The sequence below is a fragment of the Ictalurus punctatus genome, chromosome 2 (genome assembly GCF_001660625.3).
Source record: "Ictalurus punctatus breed USDA103 chromosome 2, Coco_2.0, whole genome shotgun sequence".
In the NCBI taxonomy this organism is placed as follows: Eukaryota; Metazoa; Chordata; class Actinopteri; order Siluriformes; family Ictaluridae; genus Ictalurus; species Ictalurus punctatus.
The window spans coordinates 12,538,697-12,562,254 of NC_030417.2; the positions used below are offsets into that span (position 1 = coordinate 12,538,697).

Here is a 23,558-nt window from a genome sequence, read left to right on the forward strand (position 1 = left end):
TGTCTGTACATACATTACAGAAAATAAGAAACACCAGTGTGTATACATATATATATAAAAAAACACATTTATTCAGTTTATGTTCACATTCACTTAAAAAGACATTGATACAAAAGTGCTTTTTAAGAACTAAATCTGGATGTCAAATCAAGTTTTTCTCAGTCTGTGTTCTGCACAATTAGCCTGGGCTCGAGCAGCGACTCCCAACGCTCAGTCAGCTATGGAAAACACATCAAAGATAGAACTGTTATCACACTCTCACATTCACACATTATACCATTTCACAAAGACATGCCTGCTTCACCTTTAATTGCTCTTCCTGCTAGTCATGTGATATTTTGAAAATAAAACTTTAGCAAAGAGTGAAGTGTACAGCACATAATGTCCTCATTACACCAAATGTAATTCATCAGCCAAGATATGCTTGGGCATGGGGTCTAGAAAATGCATCTTAAGCAAATAAAAAGGGGGTGTCCAAGATGGCTGCCCATTAAATGTTGCAGCATCAGGCTACATTTAGAGTTTTGCTTATATCTATAGATTACAGCAAGTGTCCCACAGTGTCCTAAACCACATTACAAGCCTTCCCCTACTTGAAAAAATACATTTTTGTGCATTATAGCATTTAGGTTTTCTAAAAAAAAAAAAAAAAAAAAGCTCCGTAAAATCCCACTGTATTTTTTTTTAGAAAAAAAAGCAACCAGTACAAAAACTGGTCGGTACTTAGAGATATCGATGATGCCTGCAATACTCTCTGCGAAAACTTAACCTGTGGTTTGGTGAATACGTGCACATGTGTGTATGCGTATGTTACCTGAGAACCAAGAGTGACCGCGTACTCCACTCTTTCAGTGCCATCTGGGTTCTGATACACCAGATCAAACTTCCCAGGTTCAGTTCGGGCTACAAGACACAGACACATCATAACTCAGGCAAGGCTGAGATTAAAACATGTTAAAACACAACGGATTTCACATTAGTATTATATTAATCGTTCACTCCAATATTAAAGTCCAACTTGTGCCTAGATGTGATGACAGCGAGCTACATTACGTAAGGAACAGACTAGGATGGCACGTTCTGCTATCAATAATGGGGTTCACCTACGTTAAAGTAGCTATAAACAATTGCTCCCTCAAAAGCCTTTTTTGTTCCCCAACTCTCCTGAAAAAAATTATTTACCAAGAAACCACAAAGCACTCAAAGTCCTGCAGATTTTCCCTGCCGTGTTTCAGGTCCCCATGTAAGATGTTACTATAAAAGCAATAACGAGCAACTTAATATAAAAAAAAATTGCAGATGAACACCTTCTGACCAATTAGAATCAAGCATTCAACGGGGGTACTATGAGGCAATTTTTATCTTGGATCCTGATGCAAGAAACGGTAAATCCGGTTGTCAATATGCGTGTCAAAAGTCTAATACAAGCCCATAGTAAGCCAGCATTTCAGACCAGTACTGCTTCAATACCTCATGTGTAACACCTGTGTGCTGTCTAATTAAAGATATGCACGACGTGCAATGTATGTTGTGTTTGTATAGAACATAACGATATAATGTACATGTATAGAATTCCAACTTAGCTGCATGATTTACCTTGACTCTGCATCAGAAGCTCCAGTTCAATCATGTTAGTGCTGTGATTAAAACCAATGATCTTCCCTTCCTGGCGGGGGGTGGGGATAATAATACAGAAGCTGAATCAGACAGGATGATTTAAATGGCATAACAATAACACAATCAGCACTGCAATTGGAAGACTAGTTTTTGGGAGAATGTCAACCTCCTCTGGAGACATTAAGAAAATTTAAAGCAACAAAGGATTCAATACCAAGCAATTAGCGACACTGAAACTGCCACGCGCAAAGGTCACGCCTTCTTCACTGGGACTGACGTACTATGCAAGTCAATTCTTACTTAAAGCACAGCGTCGAATGTAAAAGGTCAGGAGGTGTTGATTAATTTTCTAGAACAGCAACTCTGACAGTTACGCTGGCTGTAATTCAAATCACAGGGTTATATTAATGCGCTTGGGAGAAAGTAGAATGTTATCATTTCTACTCTAGTTATTTCACAGGGACTTGATGCTCCACACATACAAGACTAACAATAACTTTGAACATTTTTTAATGGAAGGAGTCTCCAGTGTCAGCGCTGCCATGACACAGGATTTTGTGCGAATGCTTGAAAATGACTAGCTGTATAACTATAAAGGGATGAAAAGTATGTGTCAGTAATCAATTTAAAGTTGTAATTGTTGGCAAATTGCTGTAGTATAAAAAAAGTTATATTATATTATATTATATTATATTATATTATATTATATATATATATATATATATATATATATATATATATATATATATATATATATATATATGAAAAAATAAAACTCTTTGGAGCTTGCTGACTTTAAAAACTAAAACTGCACCTTTTATAACTTACTTATTCAGGAGAAGATTGGAATTTGCTGTCCAAGTGATTAAAGGTAAATGAGTATAACGAACTGTCAAATTTACATCACCCTTGACAACAATTCCGCTCCACTGTGTTGATGCACAGGTTAGGTTAAAAAAAATAAATAAATAAATTTCTTGAAACTTGACATGGGTTTATCATGCAATCCATGTTAACTGGATTAAAGAAATTCCTTGTGGCAAAATGCCAGGAAAATGGATGAAAGTAAAGGTGCAGCAATGTTAGTAAAAGCAAGTTTTATTAAAATGAGAAATGCTCATAAGTGTTTCTTTTTTTTTTTTATGGTCCTAGATAAAGCTCTGTGTCAATGCCAGCAGAACAGTACGGACAGTAGTAAAACTTACTTTATAATCCGACACTTCTGGGGTGTAGTTCTCAGTGAGCTCTAAAAGCTGTAGGGGAGGGGGGAAAAAATAGAGCAGTTCAATAAATAATAAGGAACGCAGTGTAATAAATAAAACATTAACAACAACTCGATGACCTGTTATTCTCTAAAAATATTTTTACATCATTACAGTTATTTAAAATCACAGAGACAAACACTGAAGTTGATTAAGGTACTTGGTTACAAAGAATAAAATAGAAATAAAATAAATAAATAAAGTCAGTATAGTCTTTCAATGAGATGAAATAAGGGCTTTACGTAAAGTGTTTTACATACGGAAAATGAAAACGGTTCAAACAAGGTATTTATGATAAAGTTTAACGTTAATTGCAAATGAATAAACTGTAAATCTACAAGAATTACTATGAATAATGAAAAACTATATTTAAGAATAGGTCAGGTTAAACAGGTTCCAATCTAGATTTAATAAGAATAATTGAACTAGCATTCCTAACATGCTCTCGAGTGCTGTTCCAGAGTTCAGGGGTGATGTATAAAAACGAGCAATTTATAATATCATTATACAGTTGCGACCAAATTATTCAACCCCCATTACAAATCAGGTTTATTGTCAAAATGTATAGATTTTCAGATGTTTGCAATGAACAAATCAAACAAAAGCAATTGAAATAGTTCAACACAACGGCTTCATTAGTTGCACCAGGTGTGCTTGAGCTGGAACACATGAAATACCTTAACTGGCTAGGGGCATGAAATACATGAAATACCTGGATGGGGCAGAAAAAGGAAGCAATCAATGGCTGCAACCAGATTTCTGAGAAGGCAAGTTGTGAAAAACACTGCAAAAGTGACTGCAAAAGACCTGCAGCAAGAATTAGTGGCAACAGACACTGAGGTTTCAGTGAGCACAGTAAGGCGCGTACTGAACACAGAAGGTTTCCAAGCCAGAACTCCAGGACGTACACCACTACTGACCCAAAAGCAAAAGAAAAGTTGCCTCAAAATCATATAAATAAGCCACGGAAGTTTTGGGATTCTGGTATGTGGAGCGATGAAACAAAACTGGAGCTTTTTGGCATGATGGATCAGTGGTATATCTGGAGGAAGAAGAATGAAGAAAGGACACTCTGTCTACAGTCAAGCACGGTGGTGGCTCAGTGATGCTCTGGGGCTGCTTTGCATCCTCTGGCACTGGAAACCTGCAGCGTGTGGAAGGCGAGATGGATTCATTGAAGTATCAGGAAATCCTAGGAGAAAAAGTCATGCCGTCTGTGAGGAAGCTGAAGCTTGGGTGTCATTGGACCTTCCAACAGGACAATGATCCCAAACATACCTCAAATTCCACCAAGACTTGGTTACAGAAGTCCTGGAAGATTCTACAGGGCCATCACAGTCACCAGAAAATCTCTGGTGGGATTTGAAGGCGGCGGTTACAGCACGCAAACCCAAGAATATTACTGAACTGGAGGCCATTGCTCATGAGGAATGGGTTAAGATTCCTCAGGAACGCTGGTGTCTGGCTATGCATCTTGTTTGCAGCAGGTCATAACAGCAAAAGGGTGCTCTACTAAGTACTAAACATGCTTGCCATGAAGGAGTTGAATAATTTCGAGACTGGAGAAGTCGTACGTTGCCTTTTCAGTTGAATTTCGGGAAACCACTTGAAGCATTCGTTGTGTTGAACTATTTCAATTGCTTTTGTTTGATTTGTTCATTGCAAACAGATCAAAGTCTGTAAATTGACAATAAACCTGATTTGCGATGGGGGTTGAATCATTTTGATTGCAACTGTATCAGTAACATCTTAAGCTGTTAAAAATGAAGCACACACACTAGCTGTAGCTTAGCTTATTACAGTAACTCAAAAGCCGTACAATGACGCAAATATAAAAACAAGTCACTTATAAATAAACCATTTCACTTTCAAATAGGTAACGGACACACAGTGCAAGATTCAGTGTGAACCTAAAACTGCACATAAACTGCCCTTACACAAAATGACAGAGTGAGTGATTAGTGCCCCCTGTCAGCCAACAGTTCAAAAGAAGCACTCCAAAACAAAAGATAATACATTAACACAAACATTAATGCACAGGGTTTTATTTATTTAATAAATAAAAAATACCTTAAAAACAATTTTCTGTCCCACTGCAGGAGGAGCAGCGAGGAGAGGCAGAGTGCTGTAATCCCGCTTGGGGCTTGGCTCTGGAGGATTCTGCAACACAACACACAAAGAAATATTAATTGCAAAGATGTAATCAAAAATGTATGAGCCTCACTGAAGGAACCTGTGGTTCATTCATCGTGTGGATCACCGAGTTAGGCATAATTGTTGATTATGGACATAGACTTGTTAGCAAAACAAGAAGTGCAAACTTTAGATTTAAAAAAAATTAAATAAAATAAAACCCACTGTCTTAACATGTCAAGTAACAAACACCCAGAAATGTTTTTCGTGGCCGGGGGGTGGCTGTGGTTCAGGTGGTAGAGCGGGTTGTCCACTAATCATAGGGTTGGCAGTTCGATGTGGATGACTCCACTTACTGAAATGTCCTTGGGCAAGACTGAATCCCAAGTTGTTCCTGATGGCAAGCTAGCGCCTTGCATGGCAGCTCTGCTACCATTGGTGTGTGAGTGAATGGGTGAATGAGACACAGTGTATAGCGCTTTGGAAGTGCGCTATACAAAAGCGCTATACAAGTGCGCCATTTACCATTTATTTTTCGGGTTTAAAAAAAAACAAAAAAAACAGACTAATAGCCAGCTTGCATAAGTGTGCACACCCTTTTATAATTGGGAATGTGGCAGTGTTCAGAATCAGTCAATCACCTTCAAACTCATGTTAAATACTAATTAATAATAAACTACTAAGTCCCTCTAAAATTGATCAGAAGATCAGGAGAGACTGCCAAGAGGTCTACTGCAACATTCAAAGAATTGCAGCAATTTCTGGCAAGTACTGGTTGCTCCCTACATGTGACGACAATCTCCTGAATTCTTCCATCTCTGGGCTATGGTGGCAAGACGGAAGCCTTTTTTAACCAAAAAATAATAATAATAATAATAAAAATACATCCAATCTATCAAAACCATGTGGAACAACGTGTTATGGTCTGATGAGACCAAAGTTGAACTTTTTGGCCATAATACCAAAAGATATGTTTGGCATAAAATATGTAAAGATTGTATTTTTTAATTTTTTATTTTTAAACACAGCACACCAAAAGAACACCATCCCCACAGGGAAGCATGGTGGCAGCAGCATCATACTTTGGGGCTGTTTTCCTTCTACTGGAACTGGGGCTTTAATCAGGGTGAGGGGAATAATGAATAGCTCTAAATACCAGTCAGTTTTGGTGCAAAATCTTAAGACTTCTGCTAAAACACTTAAGATGAAGAGGAATTTCAGCTTTCAGCAAAACAACGACCCATAGCAAACCTCCAGATCAACAAAGGAATGGGTTCACCAAAACAAGTTCAAGGTTTTGGATTGGAGAAAGGAGTCCTAAATCCAATCAAAAATCTGTGGGGTTACCTGAAGAGGGCTGTGCATAGGCGAGGCCCAGACAATTTGACAAAGTAAAGATGTGCCAAACTGATTGACTCTTACACTTTTGAATGTGGCTATAAAATCTAAAAGGTGCTTCAACTAAGTATTAATGTATGCAGCCAGGTTATTGTACAGTTTTCTTTTATTATTTATTTATTGTTGTTTATTCCACTTTAACAGGTTAAAACTTCACGCTAAAGCTAGAAAACGTTCTGACTTAATTTATCTTGGTTTCATTTTTTTTTTTTACACATCACAAAAACCTGCTATTTAACAGGGGTGTGTAGACTTTATATCCACTGTAATATACATAAAACAACATCATTGTGATAACATCATTGTTGTTCACGTCATTGCTATTAAGAGTCCGCAAATTAATTACATTTGTTGTCTTATCCAAGTTAAACGGCAGATAACAGATTAGGTGGGCTTGTTTGCATCTGGATGTGAAATATTTTCCACTGCCATCAACGCCATAATTGTAGAAAGACTTTCACGCATTTGAAATGTTTCATGACATTTTATAACATTATAAAACATTTTAAAAAAGTGTTTCAAAATGGTGACTAGAGGTCGGCCGGGTGATCGGTTTTGCCAATTAATCGGCACCGATAACTGATTGCTGGAACTATCAGTTATCACCCATAGTTTATCCCTTTTGTGTCCGTTGTGGGAGCGGCTGAGAAGAGTCCGCTGTCATTATACAGTACGAGAGCGGCCTCTAGAGTCGAAATGATAACTACGGCTTAGCAATTTTGTTGTGTTATTTGAAGTGTTTTTGATTCGGTTTCATTCATTCATTTAATATTAAATCATATTTGTATTTATTACTAACTTAGCCACATTACAGCAGTGACTGTAGGTCACGTACAAGTTTCACAGCTCTTACTCACCTGCAGCACCAAGCTTTTGTTAGTCTGGATCTCTTTCTGCTTCCTCTGCACTTCATTGTCATAGTCATGGTGAAAGTTCTGCTTCCAAGGCGTTCCTCTGGCCCTGCCAAAGCCACCCCTGACCCCTCCTCGACCTTTGACCCTGTCCGGGAACCCCCGGCCCCTTCCCCGAGGGGTCAAACCAGCCACAAGCAGAGGATTCGGCCTCTTTATCACCAGCTCCGTGTCACTGCTGCACGACTCAGAGCTCTCCGCTTTGTCCTTGTTGTCTTGGACCATCGTTCCTACTGGAGTGGACGGAGTCCAAATCACGCCGTTCTCCACCACAGCACATGGGTCTGAGCATGGCTGCGTCTGTGCTCGTGCCGTTTTAAAGGGTTTGGGTGTTGTAGGGACGTTTGCTTTGCAGGCTTCGTCTTCAGAGGACGAGGAGGAATCTGAAGTTGTTGTTTGTGTTTTGGACGTTTTAGAGTTTGCGGAAGGTTTTTTGGACATGGGGTTTTTGCTGGCTTCACCTTGACGACTGGACAAAGGTGGCCCTGTTTGCAGTAAGGACGCTGTTTTAGAACCCCCTTTTCTGGAATCATCTTCTTCTGAGGATGATGCTGCCGTGGTTTGGGGTTGAGGTTTTGAGGCAGTGGTCGTGGACTTTGCAGGGACGTTTGCTCTTCTGGCTGCTGCTGAAGCTTCATCATCTGACGAGGACGAATCTGAAGAAGACTCTTTTTGTGTTTTCTTGGCCGCTGTAGAGTTTGTAGTGGATTTGGGTGCAACAGAAGACGTCTGCTCTTTGGATGTCTTAGTACTGGTACAGGTTTTCAAGCTTGTACATGGTTTTGGAGGTTTTTTCACAAGGACTTTTTCGTCTTCTGACGAGGATGAATCTGAGGAAGAGGTTTTTCTCACCGCATGCCGTTTGGATGCTGCAACCTGTGTGTGTTTGGACTTGGATTTGAGTGGAGAAGGTTTTTGAGTGACCTCCTCACTGCTGTCTGAAGAGTCTGAGCTTTTATTATGCGGACCTGATGAAATCGCTTTTCCGTTAGTAAGGACAGAAGATGCTGAAGCTTTCTTGCTGCTCTTCTCAGTCTGTGCCTTTGAGGATGAAGGCTCTTTATCAGGGAAGGCTGCTTTAAAGGCATCTCCAGACTCCAACTGCTTCTCGTCCCTCTTCTTCTTCTTCGCTTTGTGTCTTTTCTTTTTCTTTGTTGCGCCTGCTGCTTGGGCGACACCGTTCTCCTCGTGTCTATTCTTCTTCGCCGGTGCTTGAAATGAGCCTTCTTCCTCTCTGCATCTTTTTTTCCCTACGCACTCACTATAAACACTGGACACCTTCACTCTGTTAATGATGAGAAAATAAGAAGCATCTCAGTTACAGAAGCAACTAAAAGACCGCACTATTGGCCCCTGTGGGGAAGGGTTCATGAGGTTTAATTGTAGTAGAATATCATGAAAAGCTGGGCATTTAGCCAATATCTTTTATAGCAACTGGATTTAATACAGTGGTTTCTAATTATATTTGCAAAATTGACTCAAAAATGGGAACATAACTAATTACATACAGTAATTACTATGGTGATTCTTAAGTCATATGTCAAGCGGTAGAAAGATGAATGTTCAAAGCCACTGAATTCTTAATGATGATATTTAAGCACAATTTGCAGATTGACTGGTTGAATGTCTGTAAACTGAATTATCGTGCCCACTGTGGCCTCAGATTCCTGTTCTTAGCTGACAGGAGAGGTCTTCTGCCGTTGTAGCAAATCCACCTCAAGGTTCAATGTGTTCCGAGATGCTTTTCCACTCATCACGGTTATATAAAGGGTGATTATTTGACTTCCCATAGCCTTCCTGTCCTCTTTAACTATTCCGGCTATTCTCTTTTGACCTCTCTCATCAACAAGGAGTTGCAGAACCGTCGCTCGCTAGATGTTTGTTTGTTTTTCCACACCATTCAGCGTAAACTCGTACAGTTTCTGAAATGCTCAAATTAACCCGTCTGGCCCCAACAGCCATGCTCTCGGCCTACACGATATCGGCACGATTTGATGCAACACATAATTTAAATAATTGCAAGTATACAGGTGTTTCTACACTAAAGCTCTCATGATTAAGAATTCGGTGACTTTTAACATTCGAATCATTATGTCTGGTTGTGTCACACTGTCAAGGCTCCACTTATTTCAGTTAAATTATGGTTTAATTGGACCTGGCACCAAGATGCCCCAAACCTCAAGGACTTTCTCGAGGTTTCAAATCACCTAACATCAGCTCAACACATCTTATTGTTGTCACAGTACAGAATGTGGATTGCTATTGAGTAAGAAATCTCATTTGGATTTAAAAAACAAAAACAAAATCTATGCTTAAACAAAGCCTAGTTAGAAATGAGTCTGCTTTATCATGGAGAGAAAAATCTTTCACCTAGAAAAGAATCCAGATAGGAGTGTAATACTGCAATATGAACATGAGTACATACAAACCTTATGCTGTCATTATCACGAACCAAATAGATGTTCTCAGCAGGAGGAAGGAAACAATTCTCAATGAACAAGTCTAACACCGTTTTGCGGCTGTAGTCGAACTTTTGTCTAATCACGCTGCACAAATCTGCAACAACACGGCATTTATTCAAATCCACCAGCACCCAGCTCATGCGGCAGTCGGGCATGGAAGGAGGAGGGTAATCAAAATACAACCTAACTCGAACCGCGTTGAGACTGGAGGCCGCCATGTTCCCGTGTGAACGCAGGAAGAGCTTGTACATACGGGAACTTGCTGGTGACGTCACGGAGAATTGCGGAAGCGAACCTTCTTCATTCGTTTCACTCCTCAGGGCCTATTAATGGCTCCATTTGAGTGCTCCAAGTGGTCTCAGATAGATGACTGAGCATTTTATGTGCCTTTGTGAACACAACAAATGAGCAACAGACCCCTCTAAAGTCATCCACAAGCAAACGTTTGTGAAAATAAAGTGGTCTCAGTCTGCTTCATAGTTCTTGTGTTTTTTTTTGTTTTGTTTTTTGCTTTATACTAGATAAAGAACTTGAGGGTTGCTGTACATGCATAGCTCCAGGGTTTTACTTTGTTTGTTTGTTTGTCACCTAACATCTAAACAACTCAAATGGCTTCTGTGGGGTCATGTGGTCCCACAATGAGGTCAGCATGTTAGGTGACATTACAGATAAGCTAATAGAGCCACAGGGACATTAGCTATAGAGCTTAAGTTGTTAGGCAGCAGTAATACTAGTATTGTGTCAGACACAGGAAGAACAGTTACTGTATAATACTATTAGTATACAGTGTGTGTAATATATATGGGGGCGGGAGGATATGCAAGTGAAGGTAACGTTCATAGTCAAAACCTGGAACTGTCGTTAGCCTAGCCTACTTCGTGGTGTGCAAATATCAACAGTTAACTGACGTTCCTAAGAACAAACCAAGCCATGGTATGAGGCCTTCTATACTAAGCTAAGGTTACTGGTTGTGTACGAACGATTCTTGTAAACTCTGTGCAGGGTAAAATAATTCAGGCTCGAGTCATAAATGAGATAGACCATTTTGCAGCTGGGGTTTATTAGTAGAAAGCGCTGAATCTGCACTGACTGTGTGAATCATTTAAGCGACTCCTGGATTATGTGAGCCTGACTCATGGAAACCCCCGCCCCTAACCGTTTCCTTTTTTTAAAAAAAAATCATGTCAGCTGACCCAGGAGTCATATGATGTTTTCGTGTAGTTTCCAGTAGCATTGTTGACTGTGTTCAGAGTCGGTACCGGGAACCGAGCAGAACCGACCCGAACCGACCCAAGACGATAGTCAAGATGGCGCGGTTCTGCATTGGCGCTTTTGTCGCTACATTGTTGTTTACAGCCTGTTCGAACACTGGTAAGATATTCACAAGTGTAACTTTTGTTAGAGGAAACTCACATTATCTAAAGCAGAGTTAAAAGTACTTGAATGAGACGTTATGATGTTTAAACGGGAGCTGTGAGTTCTGTTGGTTTGAAATGAACCGTTTTCGTTTCCCTAATCGGATCATTTTGTTTTTTGATTCGTTTGGAGCTTGTGGGTTTTTGAAGGTCTTTACCATGTCTGAGCGCAAAGATTTCTTTCTTATTTGGAACAATAGGCTGCACTTTCATATATTTCTGTAATTACACGTCCAAGTGTTTCTGTGCACTGATTTTCTGGTGAATAGTAAAAGTGAAAGAGAAGCAGTTTTAATGCTACATGTGTAGCGGTATCTGGTGATTAGCCACATCACAGCACCACAGCATTGTAATAGGACACTGTAAGTATCCGCGCTTAAAGAGAAAGTCCACCCAGAAACACATTAAATATCTTTATATTGCAATATTTGTGGGGTACTATGTCTTTGGTGCTAATTTGTCGGTTGGTACTGTGTTGTCGTTAGAAATGATATCGACAGTGTGCCGTGCTGACGTCACGGAGGGGCGGGTGGTATTGCTAGTGCAGGTATGGTGAGTTCAAGTCATGCCGCCACTAAGGATGAAACGGTTACCGGTTTCACGATAAAACTCTTCAACGGTTAGTATTACCATGTCACATTTAATTATCATTAAAACCTTGATTTGTAAACTAACAATAAAAGCTATAAATGCTGCCCACACACACACCCAGCATGAGTCTGACGCAGGCGGAGCATGCAGCATTGTTGTTTTTTGAGCTGACTGACTGGGAGAGCGAGGCGAGCTGACTGACAGGATGACGGTGGAAGATTTGGTTTAATAAGCGAGTTTATCATTGTACTGTTTTGTTGTTGTGTTGTCCGTTTAAAAATAATAATGAACCCACCATTCACCATGTTGTGTAGATTTGCCATCACTTCCTGAACTCAGGATTGTGCAGACGTCATGAGTTTACAGTTGATCGGGCTTGTTCTTTGATTGTTCTGAGAAATTTCCAAGTTTTAGTTGAACATAGTATGAATCCCACTGGCGCCGCCACGAACAGGCGGTCGAACGGCATTGTAACGGGTAATGTAGGAAAGTGAATCTAGACCAACATGTCGATGAAAAGTTTAACCTCGGAATTTAATTGGAATTTAATTGGCAAATAAATTCCTGACACCACTGAAGATCACGAATTAATAACATTAATATGCAAGTCATTCAGTGTAAACGTTTTCCTGTAACGAGTTGGATCAGGCGAGACGTCGTGGAAAAACTCGCTTACTATGTTGGAGCGATTATTTTTCAAATGAATAGTGGATTTCCTTTTTACAGCATTTTTTGGCTGTGGCAATACGTTGGTGAGCATTGGCGCGTTTCTCTACTGGTGGTCGGTTCTTGGAAGAAGGCTGGACTTTGCAGTGGCCCACCCTTACCTCATAACCACGCCCACTTTTGATTTCACTCTGTTGATTCTCAATTGTTAAAAAACCAAAAAAACCAAACGATATTTAAACATCAGAAAATGGCAAAAAGGGGGGGAAATCATCATATTTATCGATCGATAATAAAGGGTCCTATCTTATAAGCCACATTTAACCCTTAAAACCATTCCTAATTCCAAAAACGTATTACACAAGTCCCAGACGTTACAGTGTAACTGTAATGCACAGTGAAAATAACCATCTGTTAGTCATTAGCCACAAAGCAGATAATTTCAATCTGTTATTAGGAAATCATCAGGTGTGTGTGTGTATCTGTTATGTAAATTCTGCACTTCACCCCTGCCCCAACCTGCTCACTTCTTTTCCAGTCAAAGGTAAAGAGGCATGGGATTACGTGGACGTCCGTGATGGAGCTCATATGTTCTGGTGGCTTTACTACGCCAACAGCTCGTCAGCCAGCTTTCAGGATCTGCCGCTGGTCATGTGGCTTCAGGTGCGGCTCTCTCATAAGTCCTTTTCACAATGGGTCTAAAGTCAATTGAATGGTTCTCTAAGAACGGACCAGATTTGTCTTTCAGTATTTCGCTCATCATAAATTGATCATCATAAAGAAATGTTGTTTCTGATCAGGGGGGTCCTGGCGGATCAAGCTGTGGTTTTGGAAACTTTGCCGAGATCGGACCTCTTGACACCAACCTGAAGCCGAGAGAAACCTCCTGGGTGCGTGTGAAAATATTTATTATCCATTATCAAAAAAATCTATTTTTATTTCTCTAAAAAGCACAGAAATCTGACTTCGTAAGTCAACACAAATGCTCACACACATGTATATACGTATACCACATTACTACATGAAACATTGCAGTTTAACAAACGCTAGAGGTCGACTGTATTTGCTGTGTTGCACGGTGTAAAAAAAAAAAAAAAAATCAAGTCTAGACATAAAGGTTTAACTCTTTTGACCCAAGGTTAAAAAAATGGAATTTCCTGTTTTTGCCAGTTGGTGTTCAGCATTGAATTTATTTATGAAGTCACACTCCACTGTAGTGGTTAATGGCTCAAATAGAAGTAGACACTCAGAGCTTTAATTTGCAGTTCTTCATAAGTTAAAAAATCTTAAAAACAAAACAAACAAACAAAAAAAATAACCAACAACAACGGCATCAGTAGCCATCTTGAAGATGGATCAGTTCCTCATTTTTGATATCTCTAAACATCAGGAGTCAGGAGGTGTGGCCTAAAGTTTGAGGGGGAAATTGTGCTGAATGATATGGTTCCAATCCGTTTTATAACGGTGATATTATATAATATTGACTACTATTTGAGGTATTTTAAGGTGAATATGTGATTTACGTAAGCAGGTAAGTGTAATCAAGTGACCCTGAGTGTCAGAGACATTATAATGCAATTATATTATTATATTGTTGCTGTGTATGTGTGTAGGTGAACGCAGCGAGTGTTTTATTCGTGGATAATCCAGTCGGAACTGGTTACAGCTACACGGACTCTTACGGTGCTCTCACTAAAGACGTGGCGATGGTAGCGTCGGACATGATGGTCCTCCTGCAGCACTTCTTCTCCAAAAAACCCGAATTTCAGGTACAAACACAAACGAGATGTAAACAGTACAACATGAAAACACAGTTACACACAGCACACACTACGTGTACACTACTGAACACAGGGAGCGCGTTCATTCTAAACAGCATGACTGAAATCCTATGCGGTTAGCACGGATTATTTTAGTAAGGATTAGCACGATATTGTCTCCACGATATTTTTCCCCCTCTCTTGTACAGAGTATCCCTTTCTACATATTTTCCGAGTCTTATGGAGGAAAGATGGCAGCTGCTGTTTCACTGGAGCTCAACAAGGTACGGGAACACGTTCGTGATTTGATTATGGGATGCTTTTCTGCTCATCGCTGTTGTAAAGACGGGTTCTTTCAGTAGCCTTCCTGTCATTCTCCTCTCAGTTTCTCCTCACGTTTCTGCCTTCAGTAGATGTTTTTTCCCCCCTCACTGTTCTGTGTAAACTCTATATACTGTTGTGCTCCAGCAACAGTCATTTACTCGAGTAAGGTTTAACAATGTAATTCTCATTAATACACCACTACTTGACACCTTTTACTCCAAGCTTCTTTTGACTGAAATGGTCATCACTTTTAAAACTGAAGTCCCTCTCTGGCTCCTCATTTCTATTCTTGCTTCGAAGTGTTTGAGTTCATACGAGTTCATATCTACTTCCTTAAAACTTCTCCAGAACTATATACAGCATGCTAAGTGTGCGTAATGGTTTGTGTGTTTAATGTGTGCTCAGAGGCATTAGTACATCATCGTTTTTGGGGTTTTTTTCTTTCCCTGTGTCTCTCTATAGGCCATTCAGAAAGGTTCCATCAAGTGTAACTTTGCAGGCGTGGCACTAGGAGACTCGTGGATTTCACCTCTAGGTCTGTTTTTAAAAAAAAAAATTATATATATATATATATATATATATATATATATATATATATATATATATATATATATATATATATATATATATAACAAAATATATATTTACAGGTTTTACAGTGTCACACCTTTTAAAGAAAGACTCCTACCATCAATAAGTACACATACTCTCGTTGTTTTTTGTTTGTTTTAAAGAGTCTCTCGCTGCAGAGATTGAGATTCACACTGTTATTGAGAACGTAGTTTATTTGCACATCTGATTAGTCATCCGAGGGACAGGAGGAGACTTTACATACTGATCAACGTCCGAACGTTGTAAAGGTTGCAGGATGTGTAATTCAATGCTCAGTGCTGTCACAAGGCATGTGAAATGATGAGTCATGAGGAATTACAGGAACTGATTGAACGGTGGAATCATTATCCTGGCTGGGGATTTACTGAGTCATGATTTACTAATTTACTGAGGACTGCATGTGTAAACAACAACAAGGGAAAAAAATGGAAAACTGTATGGAGGATTGCTTCTTTCATATGAGGAAAATGGTGCACATTGTCAGAATACAGGGCGGTGATTAGAGGTTGACCGATTTTTGCCGATAACTAAGTCGATAACTGATTTATCAACCAATAGCCGATACTGAACGAAAACATGACACTCAAAGTAAAATATTCCTGAACTTTATTACTAAAATAAACAGTACTGACTGCACCATGAAAATGTACTGTACGTTTTTAAATGATGTGTGTGTGTGTGTGTGTGTGTGTGTGTGTGTGTGTGTGTGTGTGTGAGATATATATATATATATATATATATACACACACACACACTAACTGTTAATAAAATATTAAGGTAAATAAAAGATATCTGAACCAAAAAGTAACAAATAAATCAAAATAGAGACATCCTCAATTAATAATAATAATAATAATAATAATAATAATAATAAAACACTTCAAATAACACAACCAAAAAACAAATAGTCAGTGATAGTTTTTATTTCGCCTCTACAGGCTGCTCTCTTACTGTATAATGCTGTATAATGATAGCGGACTCTTCTCCAGCTACGGACGCAACCGGGAAAAACTGTCGGTGTGGATTTTTGCCAATAACAGATAGGTCCAGCAATCAGTTATCGATGCCGATTAATCAGCAAAACCGATCAGTTGGTCGATCTCTAGCGGTGACGGTGTAGACAGATGAACTTCGACGACCCCAGAAGTGAAATCAATAAAAGTTACATGATAAGAATACAGGTTCTCATAATTATGTCCTAGTATCTTACGATTTGATATTGTCGAAATAAAGTTGGTAAAGCACTTTTGATAAATAGAACACGCACTTTTAAAAAAAAAAATGCTTTGCATCAGAGTTGTTCTTTGGAATTCAAACATAACGAGGCCACTAACTGCACTAATAGCAAGCTATTTATTTATTTATTTGTGATCTCAGTGCATTCTATTACAAACTGCCCATCACATATATTATTAATTATCTTTTTTTTCTTCTTCTTCTTCTTTTTACTACAGATTCTGTTCTGACATGGGGACCCTATTTGTACAGCACTGTAAGTAGCCCATCATCATCACAACAGTTATAGTATACACTGCTGGGCAAAGGTTTTTGAACACCCTAGCATTTTTTTTATTGACCTCAGCTTAAACACTCTACTTAAATAAATAAATTAAATAAATACATCTAAGGAATGGTGAGGTTTGCTTCTGCAAGGAAGCATTTCTTTAGTGGCAGTGCTTTATAAGGCAATGTCCTCAGGACTGAGTGCTTTGCGGTTTCTTGGCAACATGACGAGTAACATTTCTCAAGAGATAAATAAGAGAGGCCGGTAAGAGAACCGAGCGTCTGTAGCTACTATAATGTAAGTGATAACAGGAACTAACTTGTTTCAAGCCATGGCATTAGATATAATAAATAGACATGGGGGAAAAAATACACTGTGCAGCGTGTTGTTCTTTTGAAAAAGGAAACATTATTAGCACTTGCTGTGGTTTAAGAGGACCTAAAATCTTAAGGACATGCATTCATAGGAAAATAATCAATGCAGGGATGGTAAGAGTAACTTCTTTACATCATATTTTCCCGTAACAGCATGCCCAGTCATGTTGTGTTCCTTACATCAGAGGTTCTCAACCTTTTGTAACTAAAGCACTCCCCCCTCCCCTATCATGTGGTCCCCCCCCAATTAGAGGAGACCAGGTATAATGATTATCTATTCTATATCAAATCTATTTATATATATAACCTAGTCTATAATCTGTTTTGATAGATTGATGGATAGATAGAAACAAAAAAATCTGTTTTTGTACTTTTTTCAATAAATTTTATAAAACTATATAACGGACAGGTATGGAACATGAATGATCAAAAATGTTTCTGAACACTATAACTACTTTGAACAAGAGAACTAGGCTGTAATAACGTGGACTATTTTACATGTAAAACATGTTGCATTACATTCGTCTTGCGTTCTAAAAACATTGGCATATGAATGATGTAAATTGGGACGTGGGGCGCGTCTCGTTATCCACGACGTTGGCTGAGAGCCGGAGATTTAACAATCACTGAACAGAGCAGACGCAGAGAGAGGTGTGAGTGAAGCAGGAAAACAAGACCTCGTGCTTGCAGGACAGTACTGGCGACATTTGGAAAGACTCTATGGTTTGTCCAAAAAGTCGCTAGATTTGTCGCTAGGTGTTTTTTTGCAAAAAAAAAAAAAAATGTGGCCAAAGGGGTCTGAAAAGTCGCTAAATTGGCAACACTGGTCTGCTCTGACAGCTAGATAAAAGGCAGGCTCCGCCTTTATTGAAAAGCAATAAAATACCCAAATGATGCCCTGACTGTGTTTTTATTTATTTAATTAATTTCCTTCAAAACAATTTGCGCCCCACTTCCGATCTCTCTGTGCCCCCCCCCGCCCCCCCCGGGGTGAGAACCAGTGCCTTACATAAAACACTGTTTTACATAAAACACGTGTTCAAAAATGTTTGTCGAACAGTATGTAATTTTGTGAATTTACCGATAAAATTGATAAAGTATATAAATATGTGCTATTGTTAAAAATGGACTTATGATACTTGTGTGTGCAGTCCCTGCTGGATGATTTTGGGCTGGGTGAGGTGACGCGAGCGGCTAAAGATGTTCAGAAGGCTATTGTGCAGGAACAGTACGACACTGCCACCGAGCTGTGGGGCATCGCCGAGAACGTCGTAGAACAGGTCCGAGACGTCAAGACGTACACAAACACTCGTTTGTTATTGTATTGTACGGCACTGTCTTTCTCGGGCAGTATTGTGTGTGTGTGTGTGTGTGTGTGTGTGTGTGTTAACCTCAGTACTACTGGACAATCACATTACTGTATACAGTCCCCTCCAAAACTATTGGGACGGGAAGGCCAATTCATTTGTTTGTGCTAGTGTCACTAGTGACATTTTGGTTTGAGATCAAAAATCATTTCTTTCTTTTTCACGACATTCTAAATTGTTATAATGGCTACGCGCAATGTTTGTGCGATGCCGCTGATTGATTTTTCCCTATTTTCTCAGCTTCAACATGGCTTGATTTTCTCCCATAGACTGTGCTCTGATCTCCATGTTGGTTTATCCTTTTTAACAACAAACGCAATCTTCACAGGTGAAACTGACAGCTAAACCCAAGAGTAGATGTTCAGTGCTTTTTATTGTTTAAACAATCAATCTAACAGGACACAGCTGGGTAACAAGAAACAGCTGTCAGTCACACGTTCCAATAGTTTGGGTGGTCTGATACAAACTGTGCTATGTTCTGTGTCGTTTAACACCTCTATATATAAATACCAGGAAATGAAAGCTGAAATTCTAAACTCTCTTCTCATGTTCATCATTTGATCTTAAAACCAAATGAATGGGACTTGCTGTTCCAGTAATTTCAGAGGGGACCATACACAGACACCTGCTCAAAGCATTCATCAAATGCGGGTTAAGTTTTTGATGAGAAGAGTCATTTACACTGACAGGTCACTGTATTTACAGCGCTGTGTTTTGATTCGAAGCGGATTAATTAACGTGGTCCGTCTTCATAATTTTGTTCCAGAACACCAACGGAGTGAATTTCTACAACATCCTCACTCCGAGCAGTGACCAGTTCAAATCCAGCACCGAAAACGAAGGCTATCTCTGTAAGATACACTTCTGTCAAATATTTTTCTCTGGCCATTGTATAAGTCAGGATTGAAACATGACAGAGCGTGCTGTTTAGGGAACTAATCAACGGCATGTCCTGGAGTAATTGGCTGTAAACGTAGTGAATTTAATAGAATGTTGTGGTGAATTTTTGTAAAATGGCTTTGTTCAGTTACCATGATGATGCAATGAAATATAGGCACATGAAGGGAAAATGTCTTTATTAATTTCTTGTCTGTGTCGCAGCCGCTTTAAAACGGCGCCATGTCCGACCTCTGCATGGCCAGTCACTCGATGAGCTGATGAATGGACCAATCAGGGAGAAGCTTGGCATCATTCCCAAAAACGTGACATGGGGAGGTAAATATCCGTTGGAGAATAAATAATTGTCCTCACACATATTGAAGATTTCACCGTACTAGTCCGCGTGTTAGCTGTTACCATAGAAACCATAATGTAGTGATATAAACTTGCGGTTTGAATTCCAACTGGAAGTACTGTCCGAGCTGCTGTTAGAAAATGAATCAAACCATCAGCTAACCATTAAAACCATTACCAATATAACCTTTAATGGTATGCACTAGACATAAGATGGCGACAAATTACCGGTAGAGACCCACAGGGACCATTACAGTTTCCATTAAACCAATACAATTCCCATTATAACCATTAAAACTGTTTCAAATTCTCTGAGGGTTTCTATTGTGTGTGCGTGTGCGCCTAGGCCAGGCTGGACAGGTGTTTTCCAGCATGTCCGGAGACTTTATGAAGCCCGTGATCGACATTGTCGATGAGCTTTTGGCGGCAGGAGTGAACGTGACCGTCTACAACGGCCAGCTGGACTTAATCGTGGACACCATGGGTAAATCCTATCGTTCTTGTGGAATGTAGATTAAAAACTAATATTGTAGAATGCAAAACATGGCATTCCATCTGTAATAGCAAGACATTTTTTAGACAATTTAAGCTACAGTGATTTAGATCAGATCGGTGATGCGCAGATAGACTGCTGATCAGATGTTTTGCTCTTTCATCTAATGCTCAGTAACTGTGAGAGTGTCAAAGTAACTGTCAAAGTTTTGGGCCACTTCCAAAAGTTAGTCTTTTTTTTTTTTTGCGCCATTGCTATATTATAGACAAGAATGTACTTCGATTGTCTTATAAATCAAAGGAAAACAATTTGGCAATTATGTTACACACACAAACTTACTTAACTATTTGTTTAAAAAAAATGTTTTATATTTTACAATGTAACAGACAAAAACAAACATAAGAATTAAGTAGCTTCAAAATAAAAACTTTCATATGTTTCACAAATAAAGAAAACCAGACAATTATTGCAGACAAAATGGTACTTAAGTAGTCTGTTTTGTACAAAATACTTTTTAAAGCCACTGAAGCAGACGCTCATTTGTAAGACTGACACATTCCTAAATCACTGACGACGTTTACATGCGCGTCAGAATTCCCGAATGAATCGGAATTTGCCAATATTCTGATTAGTAGTGAGTCGTGTAAACGCCGCAATCCGATCACCCGGTTCAGATCAAGACAATATTCTGATTCCCACCCCTGGGATGTGCCTGTTTTATTTGGAAATTTGTTGCATGTAGATACCTTATTGGTGCTCACCCTGTGGTCTGCGTGGGTCCTAATGCCCCAGTATAGTGACGGGGACACCATACTGTAAAAACAGCATCGTCTTTCGGATGAGACATTAAACCGAGGTCCTGACTCCCTGTGGTCATTAAAAATCCCAGGATACTTATCGTAAAGGGTAGGGATATAACCCAGGTGTCCTGACGAAATTCCCATGTTGACCCTTCTCCATCATGGCCCCCTAATAATCTCCATCTCTGCTTACATCACTCTCTCCTCTCCACTAATAGCTGGTACGTGGTGGGTGTTCTGGTGCACTGTGGCTGCCGTCGCATCATCCATGTGAATGCTACACACTAGTGGTGGTTGAGGAGATTCCCACCATTACTATGTAAAGCGCTTTGAGTGTCTAGAAAACCGCTATAAAAATGTAAGGTATTATTATTATTATTATTATTATTATTATTATTATTATTATTATTCACAAAATCCACTGAAAGGAGATGTCAGTCAATGTCAGTCTGCAAGGAATTGTGGGTAGCGACGGCAGCGTCTTGAATCTCATGCATGCGCTTGTCTGTACTGTTGTAGAATTTGTCATGATTTTTATTTTCTGTAAGTTCTTTTAGTCTTGAATTTCCAAAACCAAACATAAGGACAAAATGAACAATCGGGTGCATGGTGGCTTAGTGGTTAGCCCGTTCGCCTCACGCCTCCAGGGTCGGGGGTTCGATTCCCACCGTGGCCCTGTGTGTGCAGAGTTTGGATGTTCTCCCCGTGCTGCGGGCTCCGGGTACTCCGGTTTCCTCCCCCAGTCCCAAAGACATGCATGGTAGACTGATTGTGTATGTGGTTGTACCCTGAGATGGATTGGCACCCTGTCCAGGGTTGTGCCCAATGCTCCCTGGGATATGCTCCCTGGGATAGGCTCCAGGTTCCCCGTGACCCTGAAAAGGATAAGCAGTATAGAACATGGATGGATGGTTATACATTCCAAATACTTGCACCTTTTACATTAAAGTTATTTAATTAACTTTAATTAACAGGCTTGAAGATCATTGTGTAACAGCATTCTAGAGTAACCTTCTGTGTGTGTGTGTGTGTGTGTGTGTGTTTTGCAGGTCAGGAGCTTTGGGTTAAAAAGCTGAAATGGGATGGACTTGAAAAGTTTAACCAGATGAAGTGGACAGCGCTGGAAGACCCCCAATCGACAGGACAAACCGGAGCTTTTTATAAAACCTACAAGAACTTTGCTTTCTACTGGATCCTCAAAGCTGGACACATGGTAATGAAGGAGTTTAATCCAAAACATTAGCTCAAAAAAAACAAGAACCAGAAGCAGTAGAACAAGACCACGGGACGTTTGAACCCAAAGTCTTTCGTCAGTAGGCAAAGTGTCAGCGAAGCTAAAGAAGGAAGGGTTTCCATCATATACAGTGGGGGAAATAAGTATTGTGTGTGGCCAGTTGATGACGAAGTAATCTTTCTTCCACTTGTGGATAATGGCCCCAATGGTGCTTACTGGAGGATTCAGAAGTTTTGAAATACGTCTGTATCCGTTTCCATCAATATGTTTTACAACAATAAGGTTCTGAAGGTCTTGGGAGAGTTCTTTTCTTTTACCCATCATGAGATGTTTCTTGTGTGACATCTTGGTAACAAAAATCTTTTTATAGACCATCAATTTACTAACCCAGCTGATATTAATTTGCACAGATAGGGGGTATAATTACTTAGGGATTCCAGCTGGTTCCTTGCCTTACCTTGCCTTGGAGAACTGCTTCTTCTTAGCGTGTTCAATACTTTTTTCCCGTGTCATTCCACTTTATTACACATAACTTTATTTATGGATGTTAATGTTGTGAATTTTTTATACTTCCAGATTTCTTGAGTTAATACTGATGTCTGGAGAAAATTTCATGTGAATAACCTCACTGGAAATATATTTACTGAAAAAAAAAAAAAAAATTGACCCGTTCAATACTTATTTCCCCCACTGTATAATACATACATTCAGTCATGTACTTATGACTTAAAGAGGAAGTCTGTCTACTTCAACTTCCTTTAAATTCCTTTAAATATGTTTTTCTGCAATTTTATTTGAACTATAGACCGATACATTTATTTGCTACCAGAGAAACGTGTTGCCCCACTAGGGCTGGAGTGTATTTCTTACCTGAAAGATGCAAGAAGACCTGTCTAATTTTGCTGCCGTTATAATTCAAGCATTTTGAAACTAAACTATTTATTCGAAACCATCGTTTTGCTGTGGGTTAAACCATTTCTATGATGATAAACTCTTCTCTCTTTTTTTTTTTTCCGTCCCTCCATAGATCCCGTCTGACCAGGGCCCGATGGCACTGAGGATGTTGAAGATGGTGACGCTACAGGAATAAAAAATAGCTGCTTGTGCATTTTTAGACAATCAACACACTTGACCAAAATCAGTGCTTCTTTTTTTTTTCTTTTTTTTTTTTCTGGCTTCACACCAAAATTCCGTCTCTGATGACCCTCTTGTGTTTGATCAAACTGACTTTTAAAAAAAAATTGTTTTAACTGGATAATCTATCTGAAATAAATGTTTTTTTGTTCTACGTAATAGTCTTATTAATGAATTCTCAGCTTGCACAGTTGACTATCATCAGTTATGACGCAGCAGAGCCAGCGTGCCAGGATTATTCGTTGCCAGACCTCTGAGCACGGAGCCT

The 23,558-nt window shown here is 39.4% G+C and overlaps 2 protein-coding genes across 4 annotated transcripts; one reads left to right on the forward strand and one right to left on the reverse strand.

Annotated features, from left to right (window-relative positions):
• Positions 1-51: 51 nt before the first annotated feature.
• coil (coilin p80) lies at positions 52-10,119 on the reverse strand. Of its 2 annotated transcripts, XM_017451067.3 has the most exons (7): positions 9,751-10,117; positions 7,268-8,606; positions 4,950-5,039; positions 2,823-2,870; positions 1,597-1,666; positions 815-903; positions 52-218 (listed from the first exon to the last, which is right to left on the reverse strand). In XM_017451067.3, the coding sequence occupies exons 1-7, from the start codon at positions 10,032-10,034 to the stop codon at positions 159-161; spliced, it is 1,980 nt and encodes a 659-aa protein (XP_017306556.1). In that variant the 5' UTR covers positions 10,035-10,117; the 3' UTR covers positions 52-158. The 2 variants fall into 2 exon arrangements, with proteins under 2 accessions (XP_017306556.1, XP_053543865.1); XM_053687890.1 differs by lacking the exons at positions 52-218; positions 815-903; positions 1,597-1,666; positions 2,823-2,870 and adding an exon at positions 2,880-4,071 and having other exon boundaries at positions 9,751-10,119.
• An 860-nt stretch (positions 10,120-10,979) lies between these two features.
• On the forward strand, positions 10,980-23,444 carry scpep1 (serine carboxypeptidase 1). Of its 2 annotated transcripts, XM_047151903.2 has the most exons (14): positions 11,011-11,154; positions 11,741-11,817; positions 12,994-13,118; positions 13,256-13,345; positions 14,069-14,224; positions 14,425-14,499; positions 15,002-15,074; positions 16,606-16,643; positions 18,181-18,309; positions 19,163-19,247; positions 19,498-19,611; positions 19,976-20,113; positions 21,972-22,135; positions 23,184-23,444. In XM_047151903.2, exons 2-14 carry the CDS (start codon positions 11,748-11,750, stop codon positions 23,244-23,246), a joined length of 1,320 nt encoding a protein of 439 aa, XP_047007859.1. In that variant the 5' UTR covers positions 11,011-11,154; positions 11,741-11,747; the 3' UTR covers positions 23,247-23,444. The 2 variants fall into 2 exon arrangements, with proteins under 2 accessions (XP_017306575.1, XP_047007859.1); XM_017451086.3 differs by lacking the exon at positions 11,741-11,817 and having other exon boundaries at positions 10,980-11,154.
• Positions 23,445-23,558: the final 114 nt, after the last annotated feature.

Bases quoted from the DNA above. Each gene is read 5' to 3' on its own strand.
- coil (XM_017451067.3), bottom strand. From the start codon at position 10,034: ATGTACAAGCTCTTCCTGCGTTCACACGGGAACATGGCGGCCTCCAGT. The intron at 2,871-4,949 runs GTATTTTTTATT...CCTCCCCTACAG, and splicing joins GACAGAAAATTGTTTTTAAG to CTTTTAGAGCTCACTGAGAA. The intron at 1,667-2,822 runs GTAAGTTTTACT...ACCCCCCGCCAG, and splicing joins CAGAAGTGTCGGATTATAAA to GAAGGGAAGATCATTGGTTT.
- scpep1 (XM_047151903.2), top strand. From the start codon at position 11,748: ATGGTGAGTTCAAGTCATGCCGCCACTAAGGATGAAACGGTTACCGGT. The intron at 11,818-12,993 runs GTTAGTATTACC...CTTCTTTTCCAG, and splicing joins CACGATAAAACTCTTCAACG to TCAAAGGTAAAGAGGCATGG. The intron at 19,612-19,975 runs GTAAATATCCGT...GTGTGCGCCTAG, and splicing joins CAAAAACGTGACATGGGGAG to GCCAGGCTGGACAGGTGTTT.